This window comes from Muscardinus avellanarius (assembly GCF_963383645.1).
Source record: "Muscardinus avellanarius genome assembly, chromosome: 11".
Classification (NCBI taxonomy): Eukaryota; Metazoa; Chordata; class Mammalia; order Rodentia; family Gliridae; genus Muscardinus; species Muscardinus avellanarius.
The window spans coordinates 51,398,114-51,426,110 of record NC_137797.1 but is presented as its reverse complement, the minus strand read 5'-3'; the positions used below and the strand labels follow the sequence as shown (position 1 = coordinate 51,426,110).

At 43.3% G+C, this 27,997-nt stretch overlaps 1 protein-coding gene across 1 annotated transcript in view; it reads left to right on the top strand.

The window, feature by feature from the left end:
- The window catches only part of MYRFL (myelin regulatory factor like), a gene marked incomplete at both ends in the record, with an annotated part of 137,965 nt that overhangs the window by 63,748 nt on the left and 46,220 nt on the right, over positions 1-27,997 (top strand). The window contains 7 exons of the mRNA XM_080706047.1: positions 41-299; positions 1,011-1,102; positions 8,097-8,247; positions 12,756-12,951; positions 15,671-15,747; positions 17,638-17,748; positions 20,339-20,429. Of these exons, the coding sequence (XP_080562173.1) occupies positions 41-299; positions 1,011-1,102; positions 8,097-8,247; positions 12,756-12,951; positions 15,671-15,747; positions 17,638-17,748; positions 20,339-20,429 (977 nt within the window). The remainder of the gene's footprint in view (positions 1-40; positions 300-1,010; positions 1,103-8,096; positions 8,248-12,755; positions 12,952-15,670; positions 15,748-17,637; positions 17,749-20,338; positions 20,430-27,997) is intronic.

The window sequence follows — 27,997 nt, the reverse complement described above, 5'->3', positions numbered from 1 at the left end:
AAGAGAAAGCGAGGCCTTTCTTGCTTGTGTCTCCCCGCAGGCGCGTGCTCCCGGACCTTGAGGCCCGCAGCGGGGAGGACCGCGGCTACCTTCCTCCACACCGCAGCTGCCCCGGGGGTGCTGTCGGCGCCCCCGCCCCAGAGCCTGTCCGGAAGGAGCGACTCTGGCCAAACCCACACCAACGTTCACATCTGCTACCCAATCGCCGACCATCCCGCCACCGCCCTGGAACAATCCGGGTCCTCCCATCTGGGGCTAAGTTGTTCTCACCACCAGCAACTTTTGTGCCACGTCCCTGGGTAAAGGGCAAGAAAATTGGTCACGAGAAACCTGGGCCTTAGAGAAGCCAGCACCCGCCCCGGAGGGGACCTAGACAGGCACAGCCCAGCACGGCCGGGAGATGGCAGTGTTGAGACGTATACGGGCTCGCGAGGCCCCAGAGCACTTGCCTCAGGCGATCTTTTAATTAAAAACTCACTAAACCCAAGGTCCTCATTCCACAAAAAGCTGAAATGTCAGAAATCTGGGAAGAGATCGCAGGTGTTGGAGGGAGAAGTTTTTGCTTGTCCAGCCTCAGCCAGACTACTCAAGGGGACTTGTGAAGGGCTCTCGGAAAACTGTCAGTTAAGCATCCACGAATATTTCTCCTCCTTTCTTCCTCCTTCTGGATGTAAAAGGTGACAAAAAGAGTAAGGGGTGTCAAAAGTTGAGGTAAAACTCCATGTGGAAAACATCCTCACGTAGAAGATGTATATCTGTGTTTTAAGTCAGTATCTTCTCTCAGAGAGTTCTTTGCCTTTGAAAATGTTGGTTTGTTTTTCGGGCAGGCGAGGTTCTGATTCATTGGCTAAAGGAGAACTAAGTTTCATACTAGTAGGGCTCAAGGAAGCTTACCTAGTTGGGATTTGACTTTGAAAGCAGAGAGCAGAGACCTAGGAATGAAATTTGGTCTCTTGTAACATGGAGAGCTCAGAAGCGTCCTAACCCTCCTCTCTGTTCCTTGATTCCAGAGCCTCCTTGCCTCCGGCCAAGAAGAGAAAGCACACACAGACACACGAGGACTCAGAGGACTTCCGAGTGTGGGCCCACCACTCCAGACCAAGTGAGCAAAGTCAAGGCCATCAAAGCCTGGGACCTTGGATAGTCCTGTCTCAGCCTCCCAAGTCCTCGAATTACATACACCACTGTGCCCGGTTGGATCAAGGCTTTTCACTGGCTTTTAGCGCTCCTGCAAAATTATGTTCTTTCTCATAGAAGGCCAGTGACAGATCTGGGAGTTTATTTTCTTCATGCAAGTGGGGTCACGCAGGTGCACCCAGGAAGAGATGCCCTCTGTCTCTCTGTGCAGGTGAAATGCCGGGCTTTCAACTTCAGGAGCGCGTGTCTCCGAGAGGCAGGCTTGGGGAAGTGGAGGCACATGCATGGGCCTGCTGGTGTGCCTTTGCTCTCTTGGCTGCAGTCTTCCTCAGCCTTAAAATACACAGACTATCGCAGGGGTCCTGGTAAAGATGCAGATTCTGACTCAGTCCATCTGAGCTGGGGTTTCTGGATGGAGGCTTGTGTTTCTAACAAGTTCCCAGGTGAGGCTAATGCTGCTGGTTCATGGAAGGTGCTCTGAGAAGGTGCTCCTAAGAGGTTTTCTCTAGTGGGAGGGAGGTGGAGAGACAAGCTCCAATCTCGTCACATTGGCAGGTCTCTGGCAGGTCTTTGAAGTGATGAAAAATCATCCCAGAAGTCTCATCAGAATCATCTGATGCCCACGTGGTCAGCTTATCTAGCGCTTCATCTTATGTAACATGCAGTACATCATGTTTTGAGTTCAGTGGCCTGATCAAGTTGGGAACAAACGTTCAGAATTTTCCATAGCCCAAACACCATAGTACTTATTAGAGAAAAGGACAGTGCTCTGGGCCAGTTGTATTAGCTACCGTAAATACTTAAATGTATGCATGTGAACAGTGTCCTGAATTCAGAGATGAAAATCTTTTCTGTCCCTATGAGTCAGTTTGGCATGAAGTCCAAGGTTTCCTCTTGGGGACCCCCCTCTTGCTCCTGTCCCCAAATTCTAGAGATTTCTGCTGCCTGGGAAAGAAACACATGTGGCTTCCTTGCCAGCTGGGGCTGTTTCTTTTGCCTTGAACTGGTCTCATCGAGGTCTGGCTTCAGCTTTGGGGTGGCTTTGGAGTCCTTTCGTAGATGACAATGTCACCCTCTCAGGTAAGTCCCACAGGTCACCGTCCCCTGGGAGATAAGAGAACTGTGCTGGTCATCCAGCCCTTGAGTAAATTTAACCTTTTACAATCTCCTTTCCTTTAACATGGACCCGCCATGACCAGCTATTGACTTCTTTCCCCAACCCTGGAAACACACAATGCTAAATAAAGCCCCTGTTTTGGACGGCACAGAGCTCTCTGCCTGCATTTTTGTGCAAGGTTACCCCAGTTTCTCCAGAGGTCCCTGCATCTAGCCTACAGCTTCTTTCTGATTCTCAGACACAGAAGCTGAATACATTTTTAGACAGATGAGGGAGGTGTCTGTTCGTTCTCCTACAGATGCACCAGCTCTCTGGGGGATATGGGGCAAATCACAGACCTCCCAAGAGTGTCCTCAACACACAAAACTGCTGCTCAGATTAAATGTCCTGGCCATTCAGGACTGACGCTGGTCTCTGCCCCTGTTCCAGAGAGCATGTTGACCTTTCACCATCTTCCTAGAAAAAGTCCTGGGAGGAACTGAAATGTCTTAACTAGACCTAGGAAACCTGAAGCCCTTATTTGAGTCCTAGTTAAAGGTCACTGAAAAGCTGACTAAAAATAATTGGTTCCAGACAACTGTTCCAGGATGAAAATGCAGAAAGGAGGAGTTCGTTAGGGAAAAAGAAGAAGAAGAAGAAGAAGAAGAAGAAGAAGAAGAAGAAGAAGAAGAAGAAGAAGAAGAAGAAGAAGAAGAAGGAGGAGAAGAAGAAGAAAAAGAAAAAAAAGGAAAAAAGAAAGACAAAAGGAAAAGATAATCCAAAGGCTGCATTTTCATTTCAGTTTCTCTTTTAGTACACGCTTTCTAGTGGAGATCGCCTATGAGATGGGGTGGAGTCCAAGAGCTTTTGCAAGGCCTATGGAAAGAGTACAATGAGAGAAGGAGGACCTTATACCAGTCTCACAGGCAGGCGTAGAATGCCAATTGTTTCATGGGAGAAGATACTCCAAATCAATCAATAGGGCTTTTCTGGTGACCGTCTCCTTAGCACTACATAGTGGCCAAGTGTTCCAAGACCCCTTAGTGGATTCCAGTGTAGAATTCCTGGGTTGGCAGGGACAGATGTAAAATCTTGCTTAGAGGGAAAGGTGCTGGTTGGTGGCCAGCCACCCACTAGCTGGTTCCTGGCCCACCCTGCCCAAGTAAAAGAGGATTTGTGGTCTCCCTGGGAGGCTTCAACCTTCCTATATTTTGAATCTCAAATACCAAAGGATTTCCCAGCCCCAGAGTCATGGCTGTTGGCCCACAACGAGGGCTGCACTGGCTGAGTTCACTTGTAGAGTCAGAAAGAGCCTGTCTCTTCTCTCTAGCAACTGGGAGATACTCAGAGCATTTCCTTCCTTCCTTCCTTCCTTCCTTCCTTCCTTCCTTCCTTCCTTCCTCTTTCTTTCTTCTTTCTTTCTGCCCTATGTTTTATTCTTTATTTTGAAACAGGATCTCACTGAGTTACAAAGGGCCTCACTAAGTAGCTGAGGCTGTTTTCAAACCGTGATCCTCCTGACTCGGCCTTCCAAATTCTGGAATTACAAGCATGCGTCACCATACCTGGCTTATTTTTCTTGATGATCAAATGAAAATCACAATTTCTACTGTTCTCATCTCTGAGATCTGTTTAAAGCAAAATGCAGGAGATATTATGGAAAGCATCAAATGCAAGCTGTCTGTTTCCCCTGCAAGTTGGGACTTAGGCCTTTGCTCCTTTCAAGCTTTTGCTTCTCTCTGTGTTCAATTTTCTTAGGAGATCATCAGACTCAAATGAAGGGGAGAGAAAGGTTTGGATTCCAGCCCTTCTACCCAAGGGCAGTCTTTGAACTTCAGTTTTTACATTAGTTAATGAGCTTAAGAAACCTAACCTCACCCTCACTTTAGAAATGTCTGGTAGCAGTTGGTTGTGGTGGTGTGTGCCTGTAATTCTAGTACTTGAGAAGCTCAGATGGGAGGGTCACAGGTTCGAGGCCAGACTCAGCAGCTAGTGAGGCCCTCTGCTACTTAGTGAGGCCCTGTTTCAAAAGGAAAACACAAAATTGGGCTGGGGTTGGGGGTGTGATTCAGGTGGATTTTCAATGGTTAAATCCTCAGTATACCCCACCACACATGTACAATTTTTGTTGTTATTGTTTCTTTGTTTGTTTTGTGGTGTTGGAGATTGAACCCAGGGGCATTCTATCTCCAAGCTACACCCACAGCCCTATTTTTTTCTTCTCACTAAGTTGCAGAGGGCCTCACTAAGTAGCTGAGGCTGGCTGCAAACCTGCAGTCCTCCTGTATCAGCCTCTGAAAGACGGGGATTATAAGGTGCACCATCACAGCTGGCTCACAGAGAATGCTTGATGGCATCTTCTTAAGTATATCCTACAACCCACTAAGGCTACACCCAGGAAAAGACCCCACAGAAATGTGTGAACAGGGGCACTACAAGACCCACACTGGGATGTCCATTGTAGCCGTCCTCATAGTGACCACAAACTGAAAATATCTCAGTGACCATCAACGGCAGGATAAACTCTGGACATTTATACCCCAGAGTATGATACAGTAATGAAAATAAACACAATCCTGTCATCTGTAACAATAACAGATAAATCTCATAAACACAAAAGAAGCTGGCATCTAAGAGTCAATCCCATGTCCCATTATTCTACTTCTGTGAACCCGTCCTCCATGCTATTGGATTTCAGGATAGTGGTCAGTTTAGGCAGGAGAAAGTAATTAATGGAATAATAGACTGAAAGGGGGCTGAAAGTGCCCTGTTGCATGACTTAATGGTAGTTGCACTGTAGAGTTCATTTTACATGGAATTATAAAACTGCATGCTCATTGTGTCTGGGCAGTGCCTGGGGTGCAGAAAGAGCTCAGAGTAGTAGCTGTTAGGTCCCAGCATGGGGCTCAGGCTCCAGCTGAAATTTCAGTGTGGGCCTGTGGTCCCTAGCTGATAAGCAGCTCTCAGGGAAGACACGGCCATGTCACCCCTGTTGGAGTGGCTGCTTTGAAACTTTTGTGATAAGAAAGGGCAGGAAATGCCATTATCCCTGAGGACAGTGACAGTGCCCCTGGCCTGGGGCCACCCTCCGCATCAGGGTCTGGAGAGGTGGCCCTGGCCCTTGGCCACGCAGCTGGGCACTCTGAGCCAGCTGCCACCCTCTGGTAGGACAGGGCCCGTGTTAGCTGGGATGCAGTCAGGCACAGCTTAGAGTACTTCTCACCAGATAGATTTACAGGGAGGCCAAGGAGTATTCCCCAGGTTTTCAGAAATGACTCGTGACCTAGCTAACAAGTACTGTGATGATGTCAGTGTCACTGATAACTAAAGGCAGCTTTGTTTCAACGCCAGCTGGAGGCAGACGCCCGGCTAAGCACTTCACAGACATTATTGAGGCACCTCGGTGACTCCCAGGAGGTCACATGTAGTTACTCCCATTTTAAAAAATATGCTTTTATAGGTGCATTATAGTCTCACATCGTAGTGTAAATTAAGTTGACAGTGACTACATGCACACAGCACTTGGTGCCCCCCATCTCCCCATTTCCCCCTTCCCAAAACAGAGTACTGAGATTGATGTTGGTATATTCACATACCTACACAGAGTGGATGGTAGTATTTCCATTGTTGAACCTCATTGTTCTTTCTCTGCTTCCCTTAGACCCCTCCCTGGCTCCGCTGAGGTTTCTCCTCCATTATCTGGAGTCCCTTTTGTATCCCCCTTACTCCCTAGCTTGTGCATATTAGAGAAAACCCGTGACCCTTCCCTGTCTGTGACTGGCTAATCTCGTGTAACATAATGTTCTCTCAGTTTGCAGTAACTTCCATTTGAAGCTCTGAGAGCTTAATTCCTTTCCCCAGGTGGAGAGCTGTGATTCAAACTCTTGATCTCCCTCAACGATCTCTCCATTGTAGGAAAAAAGGAAGGAAAAAAGGAAGAACTAGTTTTCCACTTCCTCTGAATTTTGTGGAATCAGAACCACAGAAGGGTTTTATTTTGTTTTGTTAAAAAAAAAAAAAAAAACGTCAGGTAGGGTAGCATTTGGAGGAGTGAGGGTACAGAGAGGTCTCCGCTTTGGCCACCTGCAATGTCCTTAGATGGATAAAGTTTTTCTGAATTTTGAGAAATCTTTCCAACATGGGCATTTCATAAAACCCCCAAATACATCTTTTTTTTAAAAAAATAGGTGACATTTAATGATGATACTCCAAAAAAAAAATTCCATTTTCAGTGACATTTGAGATCAAAAGCAACTGGAAGCAGCTCTATTACTTTATTTGTCTTATGATGTCCTCAATGGAAGTATAAAGGAAGGAAAAGTTAGACGAGTAAAAGAAAACTCTTTTTCTCCTGCTTCTGCCCGAGTGGGGCACATTCAGTAGAGACCAGCGTCCTGTTTCTGTGTCATTGCTGACAGCCTGCACCTGGCCTCCCCGACACACCCACTGCTTCCCCTTTGCGTCTGATGTCAGGCATGCATGGTGGCAAGGGAGTTAGAAGAACAGGGAAACAGCACACCTACCGATAGGATTTTGCATAAAAACTATTTGAAGTTGAGTTGCACAGTTTGGGAGGCGTACCAAAATTAAGACAGACAACTGGCAAAGATTATGCAAAAATAATGGTCGTCCATGTAAAGTTGCCACTATATGACCATTTTTTTTGTTTACGCACAAAGGTGGCAATTCATATAGCTGATATTGCCTGCCACCAAGATCTTCTTGTGTTACTTTATCTCGGCTTTAACTTCCGAAGGTGCTTTCACTTCTATTCTCTTCTTCTCTCTGCCTGTGTAATGTTGCAAGAGGGGCAGCACATGTGTGTTTAATTTTTATTTTGCAGCCTAGGGAAGTAAGAGTATAAGTGAATAAATAACTCATCTAAAGCCTGGCACAGTGATGTAATCCCAGTGACTCAGGAGGCTGAGACAGGAAGATTGCAAATTGGAGGCTAGTCTGGGCAATGTAGCTCAAAATAAAAAGTAAAAAGGGCTGGGGTTATACTCAGTGGTAGAGTGCCCTTGGATTCAATCCCCAGTACTTCCAAGACAAAAGAAAAGAAAACAATAGAAAGCAGATAAAACAGGCAAAAACCTAATCTAAATTCAAAATTCTGGTTGGAGCCACAGACTCTTGGTGCCACAGAGGCCTCGAATAGGATATATTGGTTGTGATTAACAGAAACCAAAACCAAAGACCTCAAACTATCTTAAGTAAAAAAGTAAAATAAATAAACCAAATCCTGAAACTAGGGGATCTGTTGGTTCCTGCATTTATTCTTTAATTCTAAGAGTTTACTTTATTCTTAAATTCCAAGAGTTTAGAATTGGACCCCAGAACTCAACTCACATGGTCAGGACCGGGCGCCTCCTTCTTCACGCTGTCTCTGCTGCGATGACTTTATTCTCCAATGGCCTTTCTCCCTCATGTCCCCAGATGGGGCGAGCAGCCCTTGGGGATGTATCTTATGGTTCAAACCTCATGGATAGAATAAACATCTTCAAACCCATGTTCCCTGAGACACCGAGAACCTCTCTGCTTGCAATGCATCAGGCCACGCAGCCACCCCTGATGCTTGTACTGAATATTGTCCTGCAGCCGATAAAGTCTGGGTCACCCACTCTCCTGGGCTGGGCACAGACTCCCCTGGAGCCTCACAGTGGAAGCACGACAGAGAGATAGTGAGGAGGAAGTTTCCAAATGTCACACACACACACACACACACACACACACACATACACACACCCCGCGGGATCATTGGTCCCCTGCTTCACATGTGGGCCTCGCCTTAGCTCCATGCTGCTGTCTGAGTCTGGGAAGAGCAGTCTGATCAGCAGAATCTAACCCGGCTATCTCTTTGTAGTGACAAGTAGGAATCACAGCATCAAGGTACAGGACCATGACAGCGAGGGACAGAATGGGATGCCTGTGGACCAGTGCTCTCCTGCGCTGAAGTGGCAGCCGTACCAAAGTGCTCCTTGGCATAGCTTATTAAACAGTCATTACGAAAAGCTGTAAGTGGCCTTGGCGATGCCTGGGGCTGGGCTGGAGATGAGGGGGAGGCAGTGCTGGCTCTCAGCCCAGAATCCAAGGGCTGGGCTCAGACGCCACTATGGTCACACGGGATGGGTCAGTGAGAAACTATCTATTGACACCTGTGTCTTGCATCCTAACTGAAGAAGAGTTGCCGCATGCATTTCTGGCCTTCAGGGACCCAGACTTGTAACAGGAACTCATTATCATCTACCCAGTAAATGCTGAAGGGAAAGGATTTTTTTCCCTTTTCTGGGATCTCATGCTCAGTTTAAATAAAACGCTAGAAAATGGAGCTTTCCCAGATCACTAGCATTTAATCCTACAGTTCATTTACAATACCATAGAATACTATTTTGGGTCCACAATGCTAAGCTCTATGCTGCAAACCAGTATTGTAGAGTTCATTGTTAACATACCCTGAATATTTTGAATGTTTAGTCTATAACAACAGTCGGTGGTTTTTAAAATATTATCCTAAAACTAGGAAAGTTTCATCAGTCTTTTTTTTTTTTTTTAAATAACGTTAAAGTTAAAAAAAAAGGAAAGCCAGGCATGATGGCACACACTTGTAATCCTAGGACTTGGTAGGCTGACACAGGAGGATCACAGGTTCAAGACCAGCCTCAGCTACTTAGTAAGACTCTCAGCAAACTAGTGAGACCCCATTTCAAAACAAAAAATTAGCTAGGCATGGTGGTACACACCTGTAACCCCAGTACTTGGGAGGTTGAGATGGGAAGATGGCAGGTTTGAGGATAGCCTCAGGAAGTATTGAGACTTTGGTCAACTTAGGGAGACTGTTTCAAAATAAAAATAAATAAAATAGGGCTGGAGATGTAGTGTGGAGGTAAAATGCCCCTGGGCTCAATTCCCAGTAACACACACACACACACACACACACACACACACACACACACACTAAACATAAAAAATATAAAAGCCTAGAGGTGTAGCACAGAGGTAGAATGCCTCTGGGTTCAATCCCCAGTACCACAATCAATCAATCAATCAATCAATCATGTATACTCATGTATTATGAGTATATGTATATTCATGATCTTAAACATCCTTAAACCTTCTCCTTATTCCTTAGGATATGATTTATTCACCTGAGTCTTCCATAATTTCCCTTGCTTATAAATGCCTTCTTGAAACACTAAAAATATCAATGGCTAAAAAATAAAAATTTCAAGTAATAAATATAATATGAAATGAGACATGTTGGGCAATAAACTTGAAGGCCGTCTTGGTATTTTATAACTTCATATATGGCAAAATTTATCACCTGGATGTTTATGTTGGATGGACTAGAAGAAAGAAATATTTTCTTTAAAACAAAATGTAGGGAGTTAACCAGACTTTGGGAATTAATGTGTTTAATAGGAGGCAAAGGAAATGAATTGCTAATTGTGTCAATGAAATATCAGGTTCTATGTCTTTTTTTTTTTTTTTTTTTGTACTGGGGATGGAACCCAGAGGCATTCTATCTCCGAGCTATACCGCCAGCTCTATTTTTTATTCTTTATTTTGAAATAGGGTCTCACTGAGTTGCAAAGGGCCTCACTAAGTAGCTGAGGCTACGATCCTCTTGTCTCAGCCTCACACATGCTGAAATTACAATCATGTAGCACCATGCTGGGCTGGATTCTATGTCTTTGCTACTGTGTGCAATCAGAAAATGGTTTTGAGTCTTACCATTCATTTGGTCATCTTTTGGCGAGCATTCCATGTTTTATCTGAAATATGAATACCAAGGTATGAAACTGTCACATGAAGAAACTTTTTTTGTGTGTGTGGTACTAAGGATTGAACCCAGGGGCATTCTACTTCTGAGCTATATTGCCAGCCCTATTTTTATTTTTTATTTGGAAATAAGGTCTCACTAAGTTGCTAAGGACTTCACTAAGTTGCTGAGGCTGGCTGCAAACTGAGATCTTCCTATCTCAGCCTCTCAAGTACTGGGATTATAGGTGTGCACTACTACACACAGCTAGACACCTGTTCTAGTTAAATAAAGCCTTTAATCTTTTCCATTTTTATACATCTGAGTTGAGAAATTTTTAATTAGAGATCTTCCTTGAAGAGTTTTTTTGTTTTTGTTTTTGTTTTTGTTTGCTTGCTTTTTAAAGTTTATTTGGACAGCCTATCTCTGCTCCACTGATCTGGAAAAAGAAGGAAAACAGATGATATCGACTCGAAGGGATAGAGGCAGATTTATTTTGAATCCTTAGCTACGATTCACTTTTCCTAGGCAAAAAGAAGGCAGATTCACCCAGATTATAGATCAGACTCTTATTTCACTACTCATTGGAGGAGAAATATTACTTGTTTCTTCTTAGATCATTATGTCTCATTTGCTACCAAATGTCATTTCCCTAAATTACCTAAAAGCAATGAAGTTAGGGATTAAAATTTCATTAAATTGTTTTTATGAATGATGTCTCAAACTTGTGTTATAAAACAGCTTCTGAAAGGCCTGTTTAGTTGACTTCATGCTTAACTTTTGATGCTAAAGGCAGAATTGCCATTCTTAGGTAAATAGGCTTGATCTCTATAATCAGAGATTGGCACATAAGGTTCAGGTAGTCCTCAGTTGGTTATCCAGTTGATAATCTTCTTGTTGGTTGATACATACAGTGTCTGCTTATAGCTGTTCTTAAATTCCGAGCTAATGCTCAGATCTGAGCTGTAAGGCTTACCTTGTTTCAGAATTTTTGACAGTGAAGCATTGGAACATTACAAAATAAAGATTCCTTCCCCCCCTCAAATAAGACAGTTCTTATTACCTCTGTAGTAAAAATCTGTACAACTCTATAATCCAACCCTTAGATGAGCAAATTAGCAATTTAAGTCCAGAAACTCTTGTCCATGTAAAGTTCCCAGATGGTATAAGGCATGTAGTTCTATCAAATTCCTCATTCAATGGATTTTCCTTTTGCTGCTGCTGGGCACGGCGATTATGATGTATTTGGCTGATCAGTAACATGAAGGTAATCAGTGACTCACTTGATCCACTGATCAAGATACTTAAGTAACTTTTGGTGCTTAACTTGCAAAGAACATGAGCAACTCTTTTCCCAAGAGATGCATTAGTAGTTTCTGGAACTAGAGCAAAATTTAGAAATTCTGTTGTTTATTGTAATGTCAGCTATCCAAATTGATTTCCCAGGAGGCAAAGATCCACACAGGAGAAGAGTGAGTATGGTCCTCCTCCACTCATGGTTCTGAAAAGTTGCTTCTTTCCTGACTTGGGGGGGGGGCTCCATATGTAAAAACCTTGATCAGTCGGGCATGGTGGCGCACGCTTGTAATCCCAGCATTTGGGAGGCTGAGAGAGGAGGATCGCTATTAGTGGACTGCCTACTTAGTGAGGCATTCTGCAATTTAGTGAGACCCTGTTTCAAAATAAAGAATTAAAAATAGGGTCGGCGGTGTAGCTTGGAGGTAGAATGCGCCTGGGTTCCATTCACAGTAACGCAAAAAAAAAAAAAAAAAAAAAAAAGGAACCTTGATGAGCTGGTCATGTTTGGTGGCACACGCTGGTAATCTCAGTACTTGGGAGGCTGAGACAGGAAGATCACAGGTTCAAAAACAGCCTCAGCAATTTAATTAGGACCATAGCAACTTAGTAAGACCCTTTTTGAAAACAAAAACCTTGATGAGTTAAAAATCATGTTCCTTATCTACAACTTGTAGGGGGAAAGAAAACTCATCAAAAAGAAAACTCATCAAAGAAGTTTCCAGCTTGTATGGTCTCTTCTCTACTTGATAGTGTTATGCATTTGATATTTTATTAATGTTTTATTTTGTTAAGCATGTTGTACATAATGTGTTGCTATTGAGAAGTAGCAATAAGACAAAGAAAGCAAAAATCAGATTAGCAGTCCCACCTCCGTCCCATTCCTTAGGATGAAAAGGAAAAGAAGATACTCTAGTGACAGTCGGTTTCCAGTCAGCAGAATGCCTGGCTCTGGTTAGTTTGGTCTATCCCTGGTCATTCTCAATAGGCTTCTTTTTCATACATCCACCAGTGGGCTGAGTATTCTTTCATCTGAGTGACTATTTGAATCTGGTGGAACTAAAGAAATTTAGTCTTTCTTGTTTTAAAGGAGGAAAGAGATTAATTCTATCCCACACATTTCTGAGTACTATGGTGATTTCACAACTTCTGGCCTACATTTTTCTATTGTCCTGTAGAGTCAAATTAAAAGTTTACAAAGAAATCACAAAGGGGAAAGGAGGTCTAAGGAAACAATGCTTGCATTTGGCCAAAATTGTGCTTCTGCTTTGTGAAAAGGATAAAAGGCTGGGAGAGGGAGCCAGCTGTGTTTGGAAAGATTATTTTCATTTCCTCAGTAAAAATTCACGAAATCTATTGATTAAACAAAGCAAGAGGCAATACATTTTCTTGAAATGTTTGTACAATTGGTATTGTTGATAAAAGAAAATATTTGTAAAATTGGTTCCTTGATTCCTCTTTTCATAGGCCTGAGGTGGGCTACCAAGTTCTCACAGACAAAGGATTTAATTTCTCACCAGCAGATGAAGCTTTTGTTTGCCAAAAGAAGAACCATTTTCAGATAACCATCCACATTCAAGTTCGGGGAAATCCAACTTTTGTTAAAACCCAAATGGGCCTAAAGCCAATAGAAATGTTTTACTTGAAAGCATTTGGAATTAAGGTAAATAATTTATTTAGTTCCATTTAATTCAGTCAACATTTATGAACTGGCTCAGCTGTCTATTGCTACATAATATGCCGTCCCCAAAATGACTTAAGGTAATAGCATTTATTTGGGCCACAAAGATGCAACTTGGTCATTGTTTGGCTCTGACAAGTCATCTCTGCTCAGGAGTCAGTGGGAAGGGTAGCTCTGCTAGGCCATTTTCAAGGTGGCTTACTCCTGACCATCACAACAGGGCTGACCATCGGCTGGATCCCAAGTGGGGCTGTGGATGGAAGGACTTAGCTCCTCTCCATGATGACCTCTCTGTAGGACAGCTTGAGCTTCCTCACAGCATGGTAGATGGGCTTCAAGTAGTATTTCAAGAAGCCAGGCATGGTGGCACATGTCTGTAATCCCAGTACCTGAGAGGCTGAGACAGAAGGATTGCAGGTTTGAGGCCAACCGCAGCAGCTTAGCAAGGCCCTCAGCCACTTAGTAAGACCCTATTTGAAAATAAAAAATAAAAGACCCTATTTGAAAATAAAAAATAAAATAGGGCTGGGAGTATCTCAATATTCCTGGGTACAATTCCTAGCATTAACACACACACACACACACACACACACACACACACACACACACACACATACACACGTTCCAAGACAGAGGAAGAAGTGGCCAATTTCTGAAGCCTGAGCTCAGAAACCGGTACAAACTATACTTCAAACTACAGCTTTTGTAATGTTCGCTGCATAAAGCTAGTACTTAATTTACTAAATTTATTCTTAGTTATTTATTCTTATTAATGCTGGTGTACTTTCTTGTGGAGTAGATTCTTTTTTTTTTTTCTTAACCTACTTCTTTAAGATGTTTCTGACCTTAAAAAAGACGAAGAACCACCAATCTAGTCAATGCCCTTTTTTCTGTAGTTTAACAGAGAGGGAACTGAGGCCCGCTTTATCTTGTCACCCAAGATAGTAAGTGAGAGGGCTGAGTTTAGAATGCAGGTAGTATGACTCCTGAGCACTCAGAGCGTGTATATTACACCATCCCTCAGGCCAGGCGTGGTGGCATATGCCTGCAATCTCAGTACTTGGGAGGCTGAGACAGGAGGATTGTAGGTTCAAGACCAGTCTCAACAATTAAGTGAAGACTGTCAGCAACCCAGTGAGACTCTGTTTAAAAAAATAAAAAGTGTTGGGGGTGTAGCTTGAAGATAGAATGTCCCTGGGCTCAATCCTCAGGACACCTTCCCCAAATATCACCTCATCTCCACCTCCTGAGGGGGAGGGGTGGCCTTTATCTACATATTGTATTCTGATGGTCAACATGAGCTTGGGCTTGGAGTAGCCTAAAACGCAGCTTGGTTATGGAACACATCGACCCCTTGTGCTCCCAACTGACTTCTTAAAATTAAATAACAATAATGATAATTAAACTAAACAAAATAGATAAATGCAGACAATAAGCAGATAACAAAACATATTTTCTTATTATGGAAGTAATAGGGTTCCCTTGTGAAATTTTTGGCATATAATAGAAATGTATGAAGAGATAAAAGTCATTTGTATTTGGGGTGCACTATTTGGTAGTCTAGTTTTTCCTGTTATTAAATTACTCTCACATGGCCAGTGTTATGTTTTGGAAATAAATTATATTATTAGGGACCCCATAAATATTATTTACAAAGATGATAAAGTTTTCAATTGTGTGAAGGCATAATATTTATCTCTGTATTATTAAAAGTTTCTCTTTCTTTCTTTCTTCCTTCCTTCCTTTCTTTCTTTCTTTCTTTTTCTTTTTTTTTTTTGTGTGTGTGTGTGTTTGTTACTGGGATTGAACCCAGAGGCATTCCATTCCTGAGCTATATCTCCAGCCCTATTTTATTTTTTATTTTGAAACAGGCTATCACTAAGTTGTAGAGGGCCTCACTAACTTGGAAGTTTCATTTGTTTCCGAATTTTTATAGTTGTAATAAAACCGCTCTGAACATCTGTGTGCACCCAGCTTTGCATTAGGACAAATTCCAGAGGGGGAATTTACACATCAAAGATGTGAACGCTATGAAAGCTCTTGATGCTGGCTGCCAGTCACTCTCCAGAAAGACTGTTATGACATGAATCCCCACAAGCTGTATATTATGTTCTTCACGGAACAGCAAGAAGAGTATGCAACAGGGGCTGAATTGATGCCATTTTCTATATTTTATTATTTACATTCTATCACATTGTTTCTTCACATCAAAATCGAGGTTCCCCCAAAGCTGGGATTTTTGTTAATTTCATTCACTTCTTGCCTCTAATGTTTAGAGTGATGTCTGGCACCTAGCAGTTGTCTGGCGGTGTTTGAAGAATGAAGGAAGGAAGGGATGCGTGTATCCTTTGACTGCCCTGCTCCGGTGTTTGCTCCCAATGGTCCAACCATCTATGTTAGTTCACTCTGTATTCACCGCGTACCTGAAACACTCTGTCATCCTGTGTTTTCATGGTGTAATTGTAGATATTTACTTGTTTTTGTTTGTTTGTTTGTTGTCAGTAGTGCGCTGCTTTAAGGCAAGAACCACACCATCTTATGTGTCTTTTCAGTAATTTGTAGTTCCTGTCCAGAGCCTATCATGGTGCCTTGGAAAACGTTTTAAGTACCTGAGAATTCGCTACTAATCAACTTTTTTTTTATTAATAAATAAATAGACATATTAATTTTCAAGTCATTTACCTTTTATTCTCCCATACAGGCAGAATCCACCAATCAAATAATTGCTATTGAACAGTCCCAAGCAGACAGAAGCAAAAGAGTTTTCAATCCTGTTAAGTAAGAATCTATCTTCTCAATTCCATGGTGAATCTTTTGGGAAGATCTATCATCTAATTTAGTTTGCTTATTTAGAACGAAACTCTAGCTGAGCATGGTGGCGCACACCTATAAGGTATTTGGGAGGCTGAGACAGGAAAAATGCAGGTTTGAGGCCAGCCTCAGCAACTAAGCAAGACCCTGCTACAAAATAAAAATTAAAAAGGGGTGGGCGTGGCGGCGCACGCTTGTAATCCCTGCGCTTGGGAGGCAGAGACAGGAGGATCGCACTGGTTCAAAGCCAGCCTCTCTGGCTTAAGAGACCCTGTTTCCAAATAAAAAATATAAAAATAGGTCTGGGAGTGAAGCCTGGAAGTAGAAGATTTTCTAGGAACCCCAGTACCATCAAAAATAAAATAAAATAAAAATAAAAAATAAAGGACTGGGGTATAGCTTGGAGGTAGAATACCCCTAGGTTTAATTCCCGGTACAGGAATAAGTAAGTAAATAAATGAAATGAAACACTGTAGAATCTAAATTAGCAATAGTATCCTAATATGAACACATTTATCAACAGAAATAAAGCTGGAAAATAAATTGGAAATCATTGCAAAAATTCTTTATAAAAATCCATTTAAAAATCATCATTCTTTTCATAATCCTTTATTATTATCAGCCTTGCTAACGATCTAATAACTTTAGTCCCTTAAGATAGTTTATAGCTAGAACTTTCTTCTAATTTTTCATTTAATATAGTTTGTAGCTAGAACTTTCTTTTAAATTTTCATTTAATATAGTTTACAGCTAGAACTTTCTTTTAATTCTTCATTTACTTTAGCATGATGCTAAATGAATGGATTTCGGGGTTCCTAATCCATGCTGTCTATACATTTCATTTTTTATTTTTTTAGGGAAGTACTAGGGCATTCTACCTCTGAGCTATACCCCCAGACCTTTTTATTTTTTTAATTTGGAAACAGGGTTTCACTAAGTTGCTGAAGGTCTTGCTAAGTTGCTGAGGCTGGCCTTGAACCTGTAATCCTCTTGTTTCAACTTCCCAAGTTCTGGGATTACTAATAGGCATGCACCACTGCACCTGGCTATTTTTTCTTGTTTGTGTTTTTTTTTAAGGCACACTGATAGATGGGTGAGTGGGTTTCAAGATAGAAAGCATGCACCGCTAGTAATATCCACAGCAATATGGCAGTCCAAAGTTAGAGTCCTCTCTCTAGGTGACTCACAGTGGGGCTTACTCTGTGGCTCATTTGGCTGGGATGCAGCTGGGACATCTCAGTGTTTTGACCTCGGGCACTGCCATTTGGGCCGGGAGGAAGCTGGTCCTGCACCCCGGAGGGTCCAGGCATTTGAACAAACAATACTCAACTTGCCTGGTACATCCGGTCCTCCATTGCCTGGGCAGGCTGGGTGCGGCCTTCCTTTGGAGGAAGCTGCCTCCCATCTCTAGGCTAGGAGAGGACAAATGAAAGAAAGAGAAGCCAAGGCGTTCACGAAGAACCTAGAGAAAGTGCTTGTCCGGAGGTGAGTGCTATGGCAACAGAGGCAACAGCACAAATGACAGGTGCCCCCCAGCCCCGCCGTGGCGATAGCAAAACCCATCTGCGGTGTCAGGTGCATGAGGTGTCCTGGTGGGTCACACACACCGTGGGAGCTTCTACTGAGTAGCGTGTCTTAGTGCTCAGGAGTCATCTGCAGCCTCCGCTCCTGACCACGCCGTGGTGATGACCAGTAATCAGTGGCCGGATCAACTGCCCTTCGCAGGGTGATGAGCGCTGGGCTCTAAACCACCAAACACACAGGAGAGTCTAAGAAGACCTTAGATGCAATCAAGGACTCTGTTCTCTTACAGTCTCTTGAGATTTCTGCTATGTTTTTTGTTTTTGTTTTTTTTAGAATTGACCTGCCAGCTGACCAGGTCACGAAAGTAACTCTGGGACGGTTACACTTCAGTGAAACCACTGCGAACAATATGAGAAAGAAGGGGAAGCCCAACCCGGACCAGAGGTACTGATGCCTCCGCACACACCGGGCTGGGCAACCAGGGCACCAGGAAGTGGCCTCCAGGGCCTCTCAGCCTCCTGGCCCTTCCTGCCAGCCTCCAAACGGGGCCTCCTGAAGCCACTTCCTCCCTTCATTGGTTTTCAGTCTGCTAACGTGTCCCATTCACCCATCGATGATTCCCTCCCAGGCTCTGAGCCACTATCTGTGTGACCAGAGACGGCAACATCTGAGTGCTTGTTGGAGATGCGAGTGCTCAGGCCTCCCTGAATCAAAACCGGGAAGAGGGCCCAGCAACACGTAGTTCAACAAATGCTCTGAGTGATTCTGATGTGTGCTCAAGTTGCAGAAACACTGGTCTTATTTTCATTTTTATGGTGCACTGGGGATTGAACCCAGGGGCTTTCTACCCCTGAGCTATACTCTTAGTTGTTTGTATTCTTTATTTTGAAATGGACACTCAGGGAGTTTCTGAGGGCCTTGCTAAATGTCTGAGGCTGGCCGCAAACGTATGATCCTCCTGTCTCAGCCTCCCAAGCACAAGATCACAGGCGTATGCCGGGCGTGGTGGCGCACACTTATAATCCCCGCGCTTGGGAGGCTGAGACAAGAGGATTGCGCAGGTTCGGAGACAGCCTCAGCTGCTTAGTGAGGCTCTCAGCAACTTAGTGAGACCCTGTTTCCAAATAAAATATAAAATGGGTCTGGGAGTATAGCCCGGAGGTAGAAAGCCTCTGGGTTCTACCCCCAATACCACAAAAAAAAAAAAAAAAAATTACAGGTGTGGCGTGCACCGCTCTGATGAAAACCACTGGTTTTAGAATGTTTGCTTTGGTGTTGGGCAGACCTGAGGTTAAAATTTTGAATTTTGATACTGCTGTTTGCTAGCTGATGTGTAACTTCACCTATCCAAGATCCTTTTTTCTACCCTGTAAAATGGTACAATAGCAACATCCGCTCCAACAAGGTTATTGTGGCGACCTAAGCAAAATAATGTAGGTAAACTACTTGGCCCAAGCCCAGCCCATGACACATTTTTGAGTACTCAATGGCCGTTAATAACAATAATGGTAACATTTGCTGATTTGTTTGTTTATTTATTTATTTATTTAGTTATTTATTTATGTACTGGAAGTTGAACTCAGGGTCAGTCTACCTCCAAGCTATATCCTCAGTCCTTTTTATTCTTTTGTTTTGAAACAGGGTCTTTCTAAGGTGCTGAGGCTGACCTTGAGCCTGCAAACCCTGTGTCTCAGCTTCCCAGCTATGGGGATTACAAATGTACACTACCACACACGGTTTACTGACTTATTTTAGATAAGAAGAGAGAACCCTTGCCCTCTAGGAATTGGAGAACCTATAGATTGTTATAGAGAAAGGTGCTAAAGTTTTTTTTTTTTATTCTGTTTTTAAAGAAAAATTATCCTTGGTAGTTTAAAAATAATTAGTTTATTTATTTATTTATTTATTGTACTAAGGATTGAACCCTGGAACATTCTACCTCTGAACTATATCCTCCCCCAGCCATTTTTATTTTGAACCAGGGAATAACTATGTTGCTGAGGGCCTTTTAAGTTGCTGAGGCTGTCTTGATCTTGTGATCTTCCTGTCTCAGCTTTCCAAGTGCGAGGACTACATGCATGCACCACCATATCCAGCCTGATAGTTTTTATTTTTAGCGATAGTCTAAACTGGGCACAGTGGCAGAAGCCTGTAATCCCAGTACTTGGAAGGCTAAGACAAGAGAATTGCAGGTTTGAAGCCAGTCTCAGTAAAACATATTCAGACTTTCAGCAACTTAATGAAAGCTTGTTTCAAAATAAAAAATAAAAAAGGGCTAGAGGTAGAGCTTGGGGATAGATGCTCCTGGGCTCAATCCCCAGTACAAGAAAGAAAAAATGAAAGAAAAGATAAAGGAAGAAAGGAAGGAAGGAGGGAAGGAGGGAAGAAAGGAAGGAAAGAAAAGGATGAAAGAAAAAAGGAAGGAAGGAAGGAAGGAAGGAAGGAAGGAAGGAAGGAAGGAGAAGAATTGAAATAGTGGTGATGAAAATTGCCTGGGAGCAATTGGAGGGGAGGTTCAGGTCTTTAGGTAAAGTCAAGACCTGAGAAGGTGCAGACACACAAACTCAGAGGTCAGAGTGAGAAGGATCCAGTCTGGTGGACAAAGTCTGCCAAGTGACCCTCCTTTAAGGCCTAGGACACGTGGCTTGGGTGTCTCTGGATGCAAGGACCTCCAGTGGATTCCTGTTGCATTTGTGAGCTGTACTGTTCTAAGGGCCCAGGGATGCAGGGATGAGGCCTGGCCAAGTGGCACTGGGGGGCTGAGCCGGGCTCCCCCTGGTCCTCCCGCCCCAGGGAGACCTGCTTTCCTGCTTTCCTGGGGCCTACAAAGCAGCTCACAAACACCTCTAACTGAACAAAATTCAGCTATTCTATCTTTTTACTGGGGGTGCAGTTTAGAGCAGAAGGGAAAAGCCAATAAATAAACCAATTCACCCAGGTAAGTTCAATGTTGATTAATCGGGGGTGGTATTTGATTGTGTAAAGTATGTCTCTCTTCCCTCATGTTGGCGTTGGTTTGCTGTTTCTGAGTTAGATACTTCATGTTGGTGGTTGGATTGTATGCTGCTAACCAAGACCAGTTCTATCTGTTGTCTGCCCACATCTCTGAAAGGATCATTGTGAGGGTAAGCCCAGTTCTCTGATTTTTCTGAATCACATATGCTTTTCTCCCCTGTAGAAAGAATTTGAATTTTCAATGACATACTGGAATTATGCCATTTCTTAATTGATGATGTGATGGTGGTGGCCATGATGATGATGGTAATAACAGATACCGTTATTTTCATTTTTACACAGTGGTTTTAGCCAAGGGCAATTTTGTTCCTTGTAGGGTCATTTGGCAATGATTACAGGGAATACTTTTGGTTGTCACAGTTGTCATCTGGTGGGTAGAGACCAGGAATGCTGCTCAACACTGTACGATGCACAGGACACACAAGGAATCATCCTCCCAACATGTTCATGGCCCCGAGGCCAACAAGTCCTGATTTCGAGTCTGTGCTCTAGGCCCTCAGCTCAACAACTTACAAGTGACATCATTTCACACTATTGTACATATACATTATAATCTTGACACCCAGAGGAACCGCAGCTCAAGAGGCTAAATAACTTGTCTGTGATCACGCAGCCTGCGGATGTGGGAGCCTGGATTATAACTCAGCTTTCTCTGACCTCGAAGCCCCTAGGGTGGGAAAAGTGCCAGGAAACCTATCGGTGCCCCAAAGTAGCTGGTGGTCCAGGACATCTGGGCACTGTCGAGCACACAGAAACGGCTCAGTGTGCAGAATGGTCACCGCTGGGAACAGGAGTCCTGGCAGCCAAACAAGTACAAAGAGCTGTTGGCAGCTGTAGCCGCAGCTGGGCAAGGCCTGGCTGGCCACCACTGGGAGTGCGGGGGTGGAGGGGATGACAAAACGGGTAACCACAGGCCTGGGCAGGGCTGCAGTGATCTTTGAAGTGATGCAGGTAGGGCTTGCAAACCCCAGTAGGGAAAATGATCCTTTTGGGGCATGCCCACCTAGGGTTCTGGGGGCAGATCTGCCTGCTTGGGGAAGTGGCCTCTCTCCTTCCCTGCCTTGAGCTGTTCTAAAACAAAGGGTCCTTTGTCATTTGTCATTCTTATAGCTGACAAAAAGTAACAAGCCGCCTGTTTGTCAAAATCCCTCAATTACCTCTCAAAATTTTACTGGAGGTGAAGTAATGATAGAAATGATGTAAACCCAGGGTGAGAGCTGGCCACACACACCCCAGGCTGATTTTGTGAGATCTGGCACACCAGAGGCAAACAAGGCTCCTCTGAGGACGAGACAGGTCTCAGGGTCCTTTCCTTTAGACAGGAGCCAAACATGGGGTTCCCTTCCCACCCCTCCCCCCAAAGTCAGTTCCATTTTAGCGCATCTGATGTAATCTGAGATTGCTTGGCTGTGCCAGCAAACCTGATTTTATTTTATTTTATTGTGGTACTGGAGATTGAACCCAGAGGTGTTCTACATCTGAGCTATATCCTCAGCCCTATTTTATTTTTTAGTTTTGAAACAGAGTTTCACCAAGTTACCAAGGGCTGACCTCAAGCCTGCGATCCTCTTGTCTCAGCCTCCTGAATACTGGGATTACAGGCATGTGTCACCATGCCTGACCAGCAAATCTGATTAAAGTCAAGTCTGGAAAGCTAGGTTGCTTACAGTTTCTGATTTCTCTTTGAAAGGAGTAAGGGAGGCCAATGCTATTGTTTTCCAAGTTAGCAAGTCTCATGACACTGCTATCCAGAGCTGGGTGCCTCGCATCAGATGGTCTGCCAGCTACTTGTATACTTTGAGTAATTTGCCTGGTGACGTTTGCTGCTGGCCACCTCTGGGAAGCAGCGTGTGGCTGTGGTGTTAAGTCAGGGCAGCAGCCACAGGAGAGCTCTGCTCTCCAGTCTCTGTGAGCCAGCAACTGCCTGCTAACCGGTACCACCTCAGAGCCAAAGCACACTGGCAAGTAGCTCGTATGATGACCTGGAGAAGTTGAAATGTTTCTGAATTTCACATTCAGTATAAAAATGAAAAAAAAACCATCAAGTTGCACTCAGCATAGATTGGTTGTTAGGTTATTTACTAATTTTTTTTCTCTTTTTGTTTGGTACTGGAGATTGAACCCAGGGGCATTCTACCTCTGAGTTCTACTTTTAGTCCTTTAAAAAATATTTATTCAAAACAGGGTCTCAGTAGCCGGGCATGGTGGCGCACGCTTGTAATCCCAGTGCTTAGGAGGCTGAGACAGGAGGATCGCACAGGTTCGAAGCCAGCCTCAGCTACTTAGTGAGGCTCTCAGCAACTTAGTGAGACCCTGTTTCCAAATAAAATATATAAAAAATAGGTCTGGGAGTATAGCCAGGAGGTAGAAAGCCTCTGGGTTCCACCCCCAGTACCACCGAAAACAAAACAAAACAAAACAAAACAAAAAAAACAGGGTCTCACTAAATTGCTGAGGGCCTCGCTAAGTTGCAAAGGCTAGCTATGAGCCTTTGATCCTCTTTTTTCAGCCTCCCAAGCACAGAGATTGCAGGCATGTGTCACCATACCCAGCTTAAATTTTTCTATTAAAAAGATAATTGTAAACCGGGTATGGTGGCACATGCTTGTAATGCCAGCATTTGGGAGACTGAGACAGGAGGATCATGGTTCACAGACAGCCTCAGCTACTTAGTGAGGCCATTTGCAACCCAGTGAGATTCTGTTTCAAAACTAAAAGAATAGAAAATAGGGCTTGGGGGTGCAGCTCAGAGGTAGAATGCCCCTGGGTTATATCCCCAGTACCACACACACACACACACACACACACACACACACATGACCAAGAGAAAAAGTTGAATTTAATGAATGGCATTACTGTTCAGTTCAGTGAGTTTTAGAAATGCCCAGCGAACATAGTTCCTGCGCTGGACATTCTAGACGGTGATGTCCAGGCTTCGTGTACAGAGGAGGGTTGGAAAGAGCGCGAGTCAGCCTGTGTTCTACACAAAAGCCAAAAGTGGCTTCTTTAAGCCATCGCTTTGATCTGTTAGTTTGAACTCCAAAATGAAGGGGAGGAAGAAAAATGTAATAATGAAAGACATTACAAGATCTGACCACATTAGGTGCAGACTGCATTAGTAAACAAACACAACTTCCTTTTCTGGACTAAGAACCATTTCTCCAAATGGTAGAGATGAATGTTTTACAATTTGGCAAGAGCAATTAAATGCAGGCTGCGCCTTGATGCGATTCAGGCCTCCAGGAGGTGTACAGGACCCTGTGTTTGTTGGGATTTTCCTGGGAGAGAGAAATGGTGGGCAGGATCCAGTAATTGTTCATCTGGGTTGTCAATCAAAAGAGCCTTAGAAAAATATATTACACTCCTGTGGTGTAAATTGACCAATTTAATGGAAATCAGGGTCTACTCCGAAGAACAGACTTATTTCCCAAGTCTTTGTTTTTGGGCGGGTTCCCCAGCGGAGTGCCTTCTGATGCCCCTCGCTGACAATTGTGCTTTCCTGCAGCTCCCCTCTCCTTCTGAACCCTTAATTTAATGTGGGGCGGAGTGCCAGGTTGCACGCAGGAGGGACGATTACTTTAGTCTGCTTTTCAAAGACACTCTAGGACTTCCTCATTTTGAAAACTAATAAATGATTTCCGTTTCTTTCTCAGAAGAATATAAATGTCTGCATCCCCCAAAGAACTACTGCCAGCAAATCAAAGGGAAGTGGGTCACCAACATCCAGGGGCAGGGAAGACCAGGAAGTCCAGTTGCCAGGGTGGCGGGGAAGGGGGATAGAGCAGAGCTCATTTCCACCGGCTCTTGCCTATTTCTGACCACAAACTGACCTTCCTTCTCCCAGCACACACGTTTGTGTACACATGTACACACACACACACACACACACACACACACACCTCATACGCACCCCTCTTCTAGAGGTCAGACGATCATTTTTTGTACTGCTGATTGAACCCAGGAATATTCTGCCTTTGAGCTACACCACCAGCCCTTTATATATTTTTAAATTTGAAACAGAGTCTTGCTAATTTGCTAGGCTGGCCTAGAACCTGAAATTCTCCTGCCTCAGTCTCTCAAGCACTGGGATTAGAGGTGTGCATCACCAGGCCTAGACCAGATGAATTCTTATTTACCCAATGTTGGATAAATAAAATGTTGTCATTGCTCCAAGTTGATTCCCATAAAGTCAGTTTGTAGAGTAATGTGTGTTTCACCCTGTGGTTGGAAATCCACAGAGCTTTGTAAGTAAGAGCTGTGGAAGGGGTAACCCAAGACCAAGTGTGTATAGTATAAGGAAGTAGTTCTCAAATCAGATCATTAATAAGAATCTCCTGGGGAGAGGGAAAGCATGTGCAAACACGTCTGGGCCCACCCACAGGTTTTGACTTAATAGTTCGAGGATGCCTGAGAATATGCATTTATAACAAGCTCCCGGGGAGACGCTGAGGTGCAGATTTGCAGACCACACTTTTAACAGTACTGGTGGAGAGTATTTCTAGATCCATTTTTGGTAATTCCTTTCAAAGGTGCAAAAATGAATTTCCTAAGAGCCGTCTTCCTGAGGTCAAGCCCTCCCATTAGCTCTTTGGCTGCTGCTTTGGAATCCTAAAGGATGGGGAAGCAAAGAGATCCCAGCTTTTCACTCCAGGCTGAGTAGGACTCAAATTACCACGGATGCTGGTTCTTCTTCCAGTCGCCTCCAGGGGGCACTCTTCACATTGAGTTCTTCCTGAGTGGAGTCCCTGGGGATTGGGCCACTCCCTGTTGCTAAGGAGATTATGCAATTGCAGGTTAAATAGATTGCTGTGCCCAGTGGAGCACAGTGAGGATGTATTCGTGACTATTCATCCTCATTTTCGCAAACTGTTCCTGCATACATGGGTACAATTAATCCCACAATAACCCTCTGAGGTGGGTACATGATTATCTTTATTTTTCAAAGAAGACACTGGTACAGGAAGATTAATGATGGTCCCAAGGTCACACGGCTAGTTTGTTGCTCTAACATATAGATAAGAATTTCATTTAGGTCTTCACTAAATACCTGAAGCTGTGAGACAAATAATAAAACACTTTTGTAAATTCATGTTGGTGTTGGATATCATTAACCTTTATTGAACCACAGATGAACACACACATAATTCTCTTTATTTTATGGTACTAGAAATTGAGCCTAGGAACATTCTACCTCTGAGATACATTCTCAGCCCCTGCCGTGTTTTCATTTTTTTTTTTTAGACTGAGACAGGGTCTCACCACGTGATTGAGTGCTGGCCTTGAATCTGCTCTCCTCCTTTTTCAGCCTCCCAAGTGCTGCGATTACAGGTGTTGCCACTGCACCTGGCTACAAGTTAGTAATTCTGGAAGGTGTTAGTATGTTATGGTTTGTTTCAACAGATGTTTGCGGATTCCAGAGAAGTGAGATAAATTCCTATACCTTATATTTCCCTTTCTTGATAAGGATGCCTCCCTAGGGCTATTTAGAATGTTATAGATCTAGGTCCCTTTTCAAAATGATTTGAGCATATTTCAGGAATTCGAGCTTTTATCTGATGAGAGCCAAATGAAAAGGTTGCAATTATTCCAAAAAATTAAACCTACTTATATCTGCTGCACCAGTATCAAGTTACCAACATGATAACAATCATTCCAAAGCTCATTAACAACAACAAAAAAAACCCATCACAGTTCTATTTTGTTTCCATGAAGTGGCTCATTATGTTCAGCACAGAGCAAAATACATCCACGTTTTATATGGCATACCTTTGGATTTAGTTGACTGCCCACTACAAAAGGATTTGAGTCAAAGCCAATTTGCCATTCACATCCAAGGGGGCTCCAGGGACCTTGCAGAAAAGCTCATTGTTCAAGTGCCTTTACACGAGATAATGCTCAAAACTGTTACCTTCCATTCTTTCACCACTCTTGTCTACCAGGCAGCCACGGATGAGTCACCTAAGCGGCTCAGGGTTCAGGCAGATGCGAATGAATCCGAAGTGAAAGACACCTGAAAGTTCTCCAGCTAAAGCCGAACTAAGAACTAAACTTTGCGGTTTCTTTTACTTATTTTATTGTAATGGGTGACACATGCAATTGGCAAAACATTGAAAACATACCAAGAGGGTATACCCTCCCTCTCTGGTTTTGAGGTCTTTCAGTCTCTATCCTGGAAGAAACGCTTGTTATTGGCTTTCTGAGTTGTTTTCAGAGATAAGGTGTGCAAACTAGGTGCTGGGATTGCCATGTTTTTTGACCATCAGAAGAGCAAAAAAGTGAAATCACTGTCTCTCTCTCTCTCTCTCTCTCTATCTCTATCTCTATCTCTATCTCTATCTCTATACTAGGAATTAAGCCCAAGGGCCTTCTACCTCCGAGGCAGAGGCATACTCCAGTTCTTTTTTATTCTTATTTTGAAACAGAGTCTCACTAAGTTGTGGAGGGCCTCACTAAGTAGCTGAGGTTGGCCACAAACCTGTGTCCTCTGGTCTCAGCCTTCCCAGTGCTGGGATGACAAACATATGCCACCACATCCGATTTGTGCTGACTTTTAAGAAGATCCACATCCCAGCTGTTTGCCTGGATCTGTGACAACCTGCCTAAAACATGCAAATATCAAATTAAAAGAATATGTCATCATTCTAAAAGCAAATTAGTCGGACATGGTGGTAGATGCCCGTAATACTAGTACTCAGGAGGCTGAGACAGGAGGATCACAGGTTTGAAGCCAGCCTCAGAAATTTAAAAGCAGATTAATTTTGTTGTGAGGATTTTGAGGGATTTAAATATCCCTACTTAAAGGTATTTGGAAATATACTCCATAGCCAGAGGGGAGCAAGGGAGGAAGGAAGGAAGTGCAGTGGGAAAATCCTTCAGCAGATTCTTTTGAGTAAAATTTTCAGAACTTGGACTAGTCCAGGAGTTTTACTTGGGCTAGCTTTGAAGACTTCCACGGCTCCTTCAAGGCACTGCCATGAAATAGACACAGTTGGAGCCATTATTTAGCAATCAGAGGAAATATAATTCCAGGGCTTATTCGTTAGGTATTCTTAACAACATATTCTTTCAGAGTGTCAGTATCAATAAAATGAGGATAATAGTATCTGTATTATAGAATTGCCGTGTGGATTAGCACACAAAAATGCAGCTGTGATTATTCTTCATTACCATCTGTGCTGAGAGAATAGTTGAGCTGTATTAAATATATTTGTATTATCATTTGCTTGTCAAGTGCATGTAAAAATGTGAGTGCTTTGAAACTATTACGGACTAGCGAAATGCAAGGCAGTTTTAGACTTATCTGAACTTTGGCAAAGTTTTCTCATGTAATGTTCTGATTTAGTATTATTATTATTATTATTCCTGAAATGGGAGTCATTTTTAGTTTTCTTCTGCTTCTTTATCATCTACCTCGTATAACTGATCACATTCTCAATTCCAGAGAAATGCAATAGAGATCGGCTGCTCCAAACCATGACTTGTGAGCTCCCTCTATGCGGGGGAGAAGTGGTTAGGGATGCCTCTCTGACTCTCTGGGGGCCCTGAAGTTATTTGGCTATGTCAGAATGTTCTGCCTAATACAGGCGTCTCGTGTGAAAGACTTAGATAACATCCTGTTTTCCTTTGCTTCGGAGGCAAACCAGCTTCTGTGCCTGCTACTGTAACTTTAATAGATTTA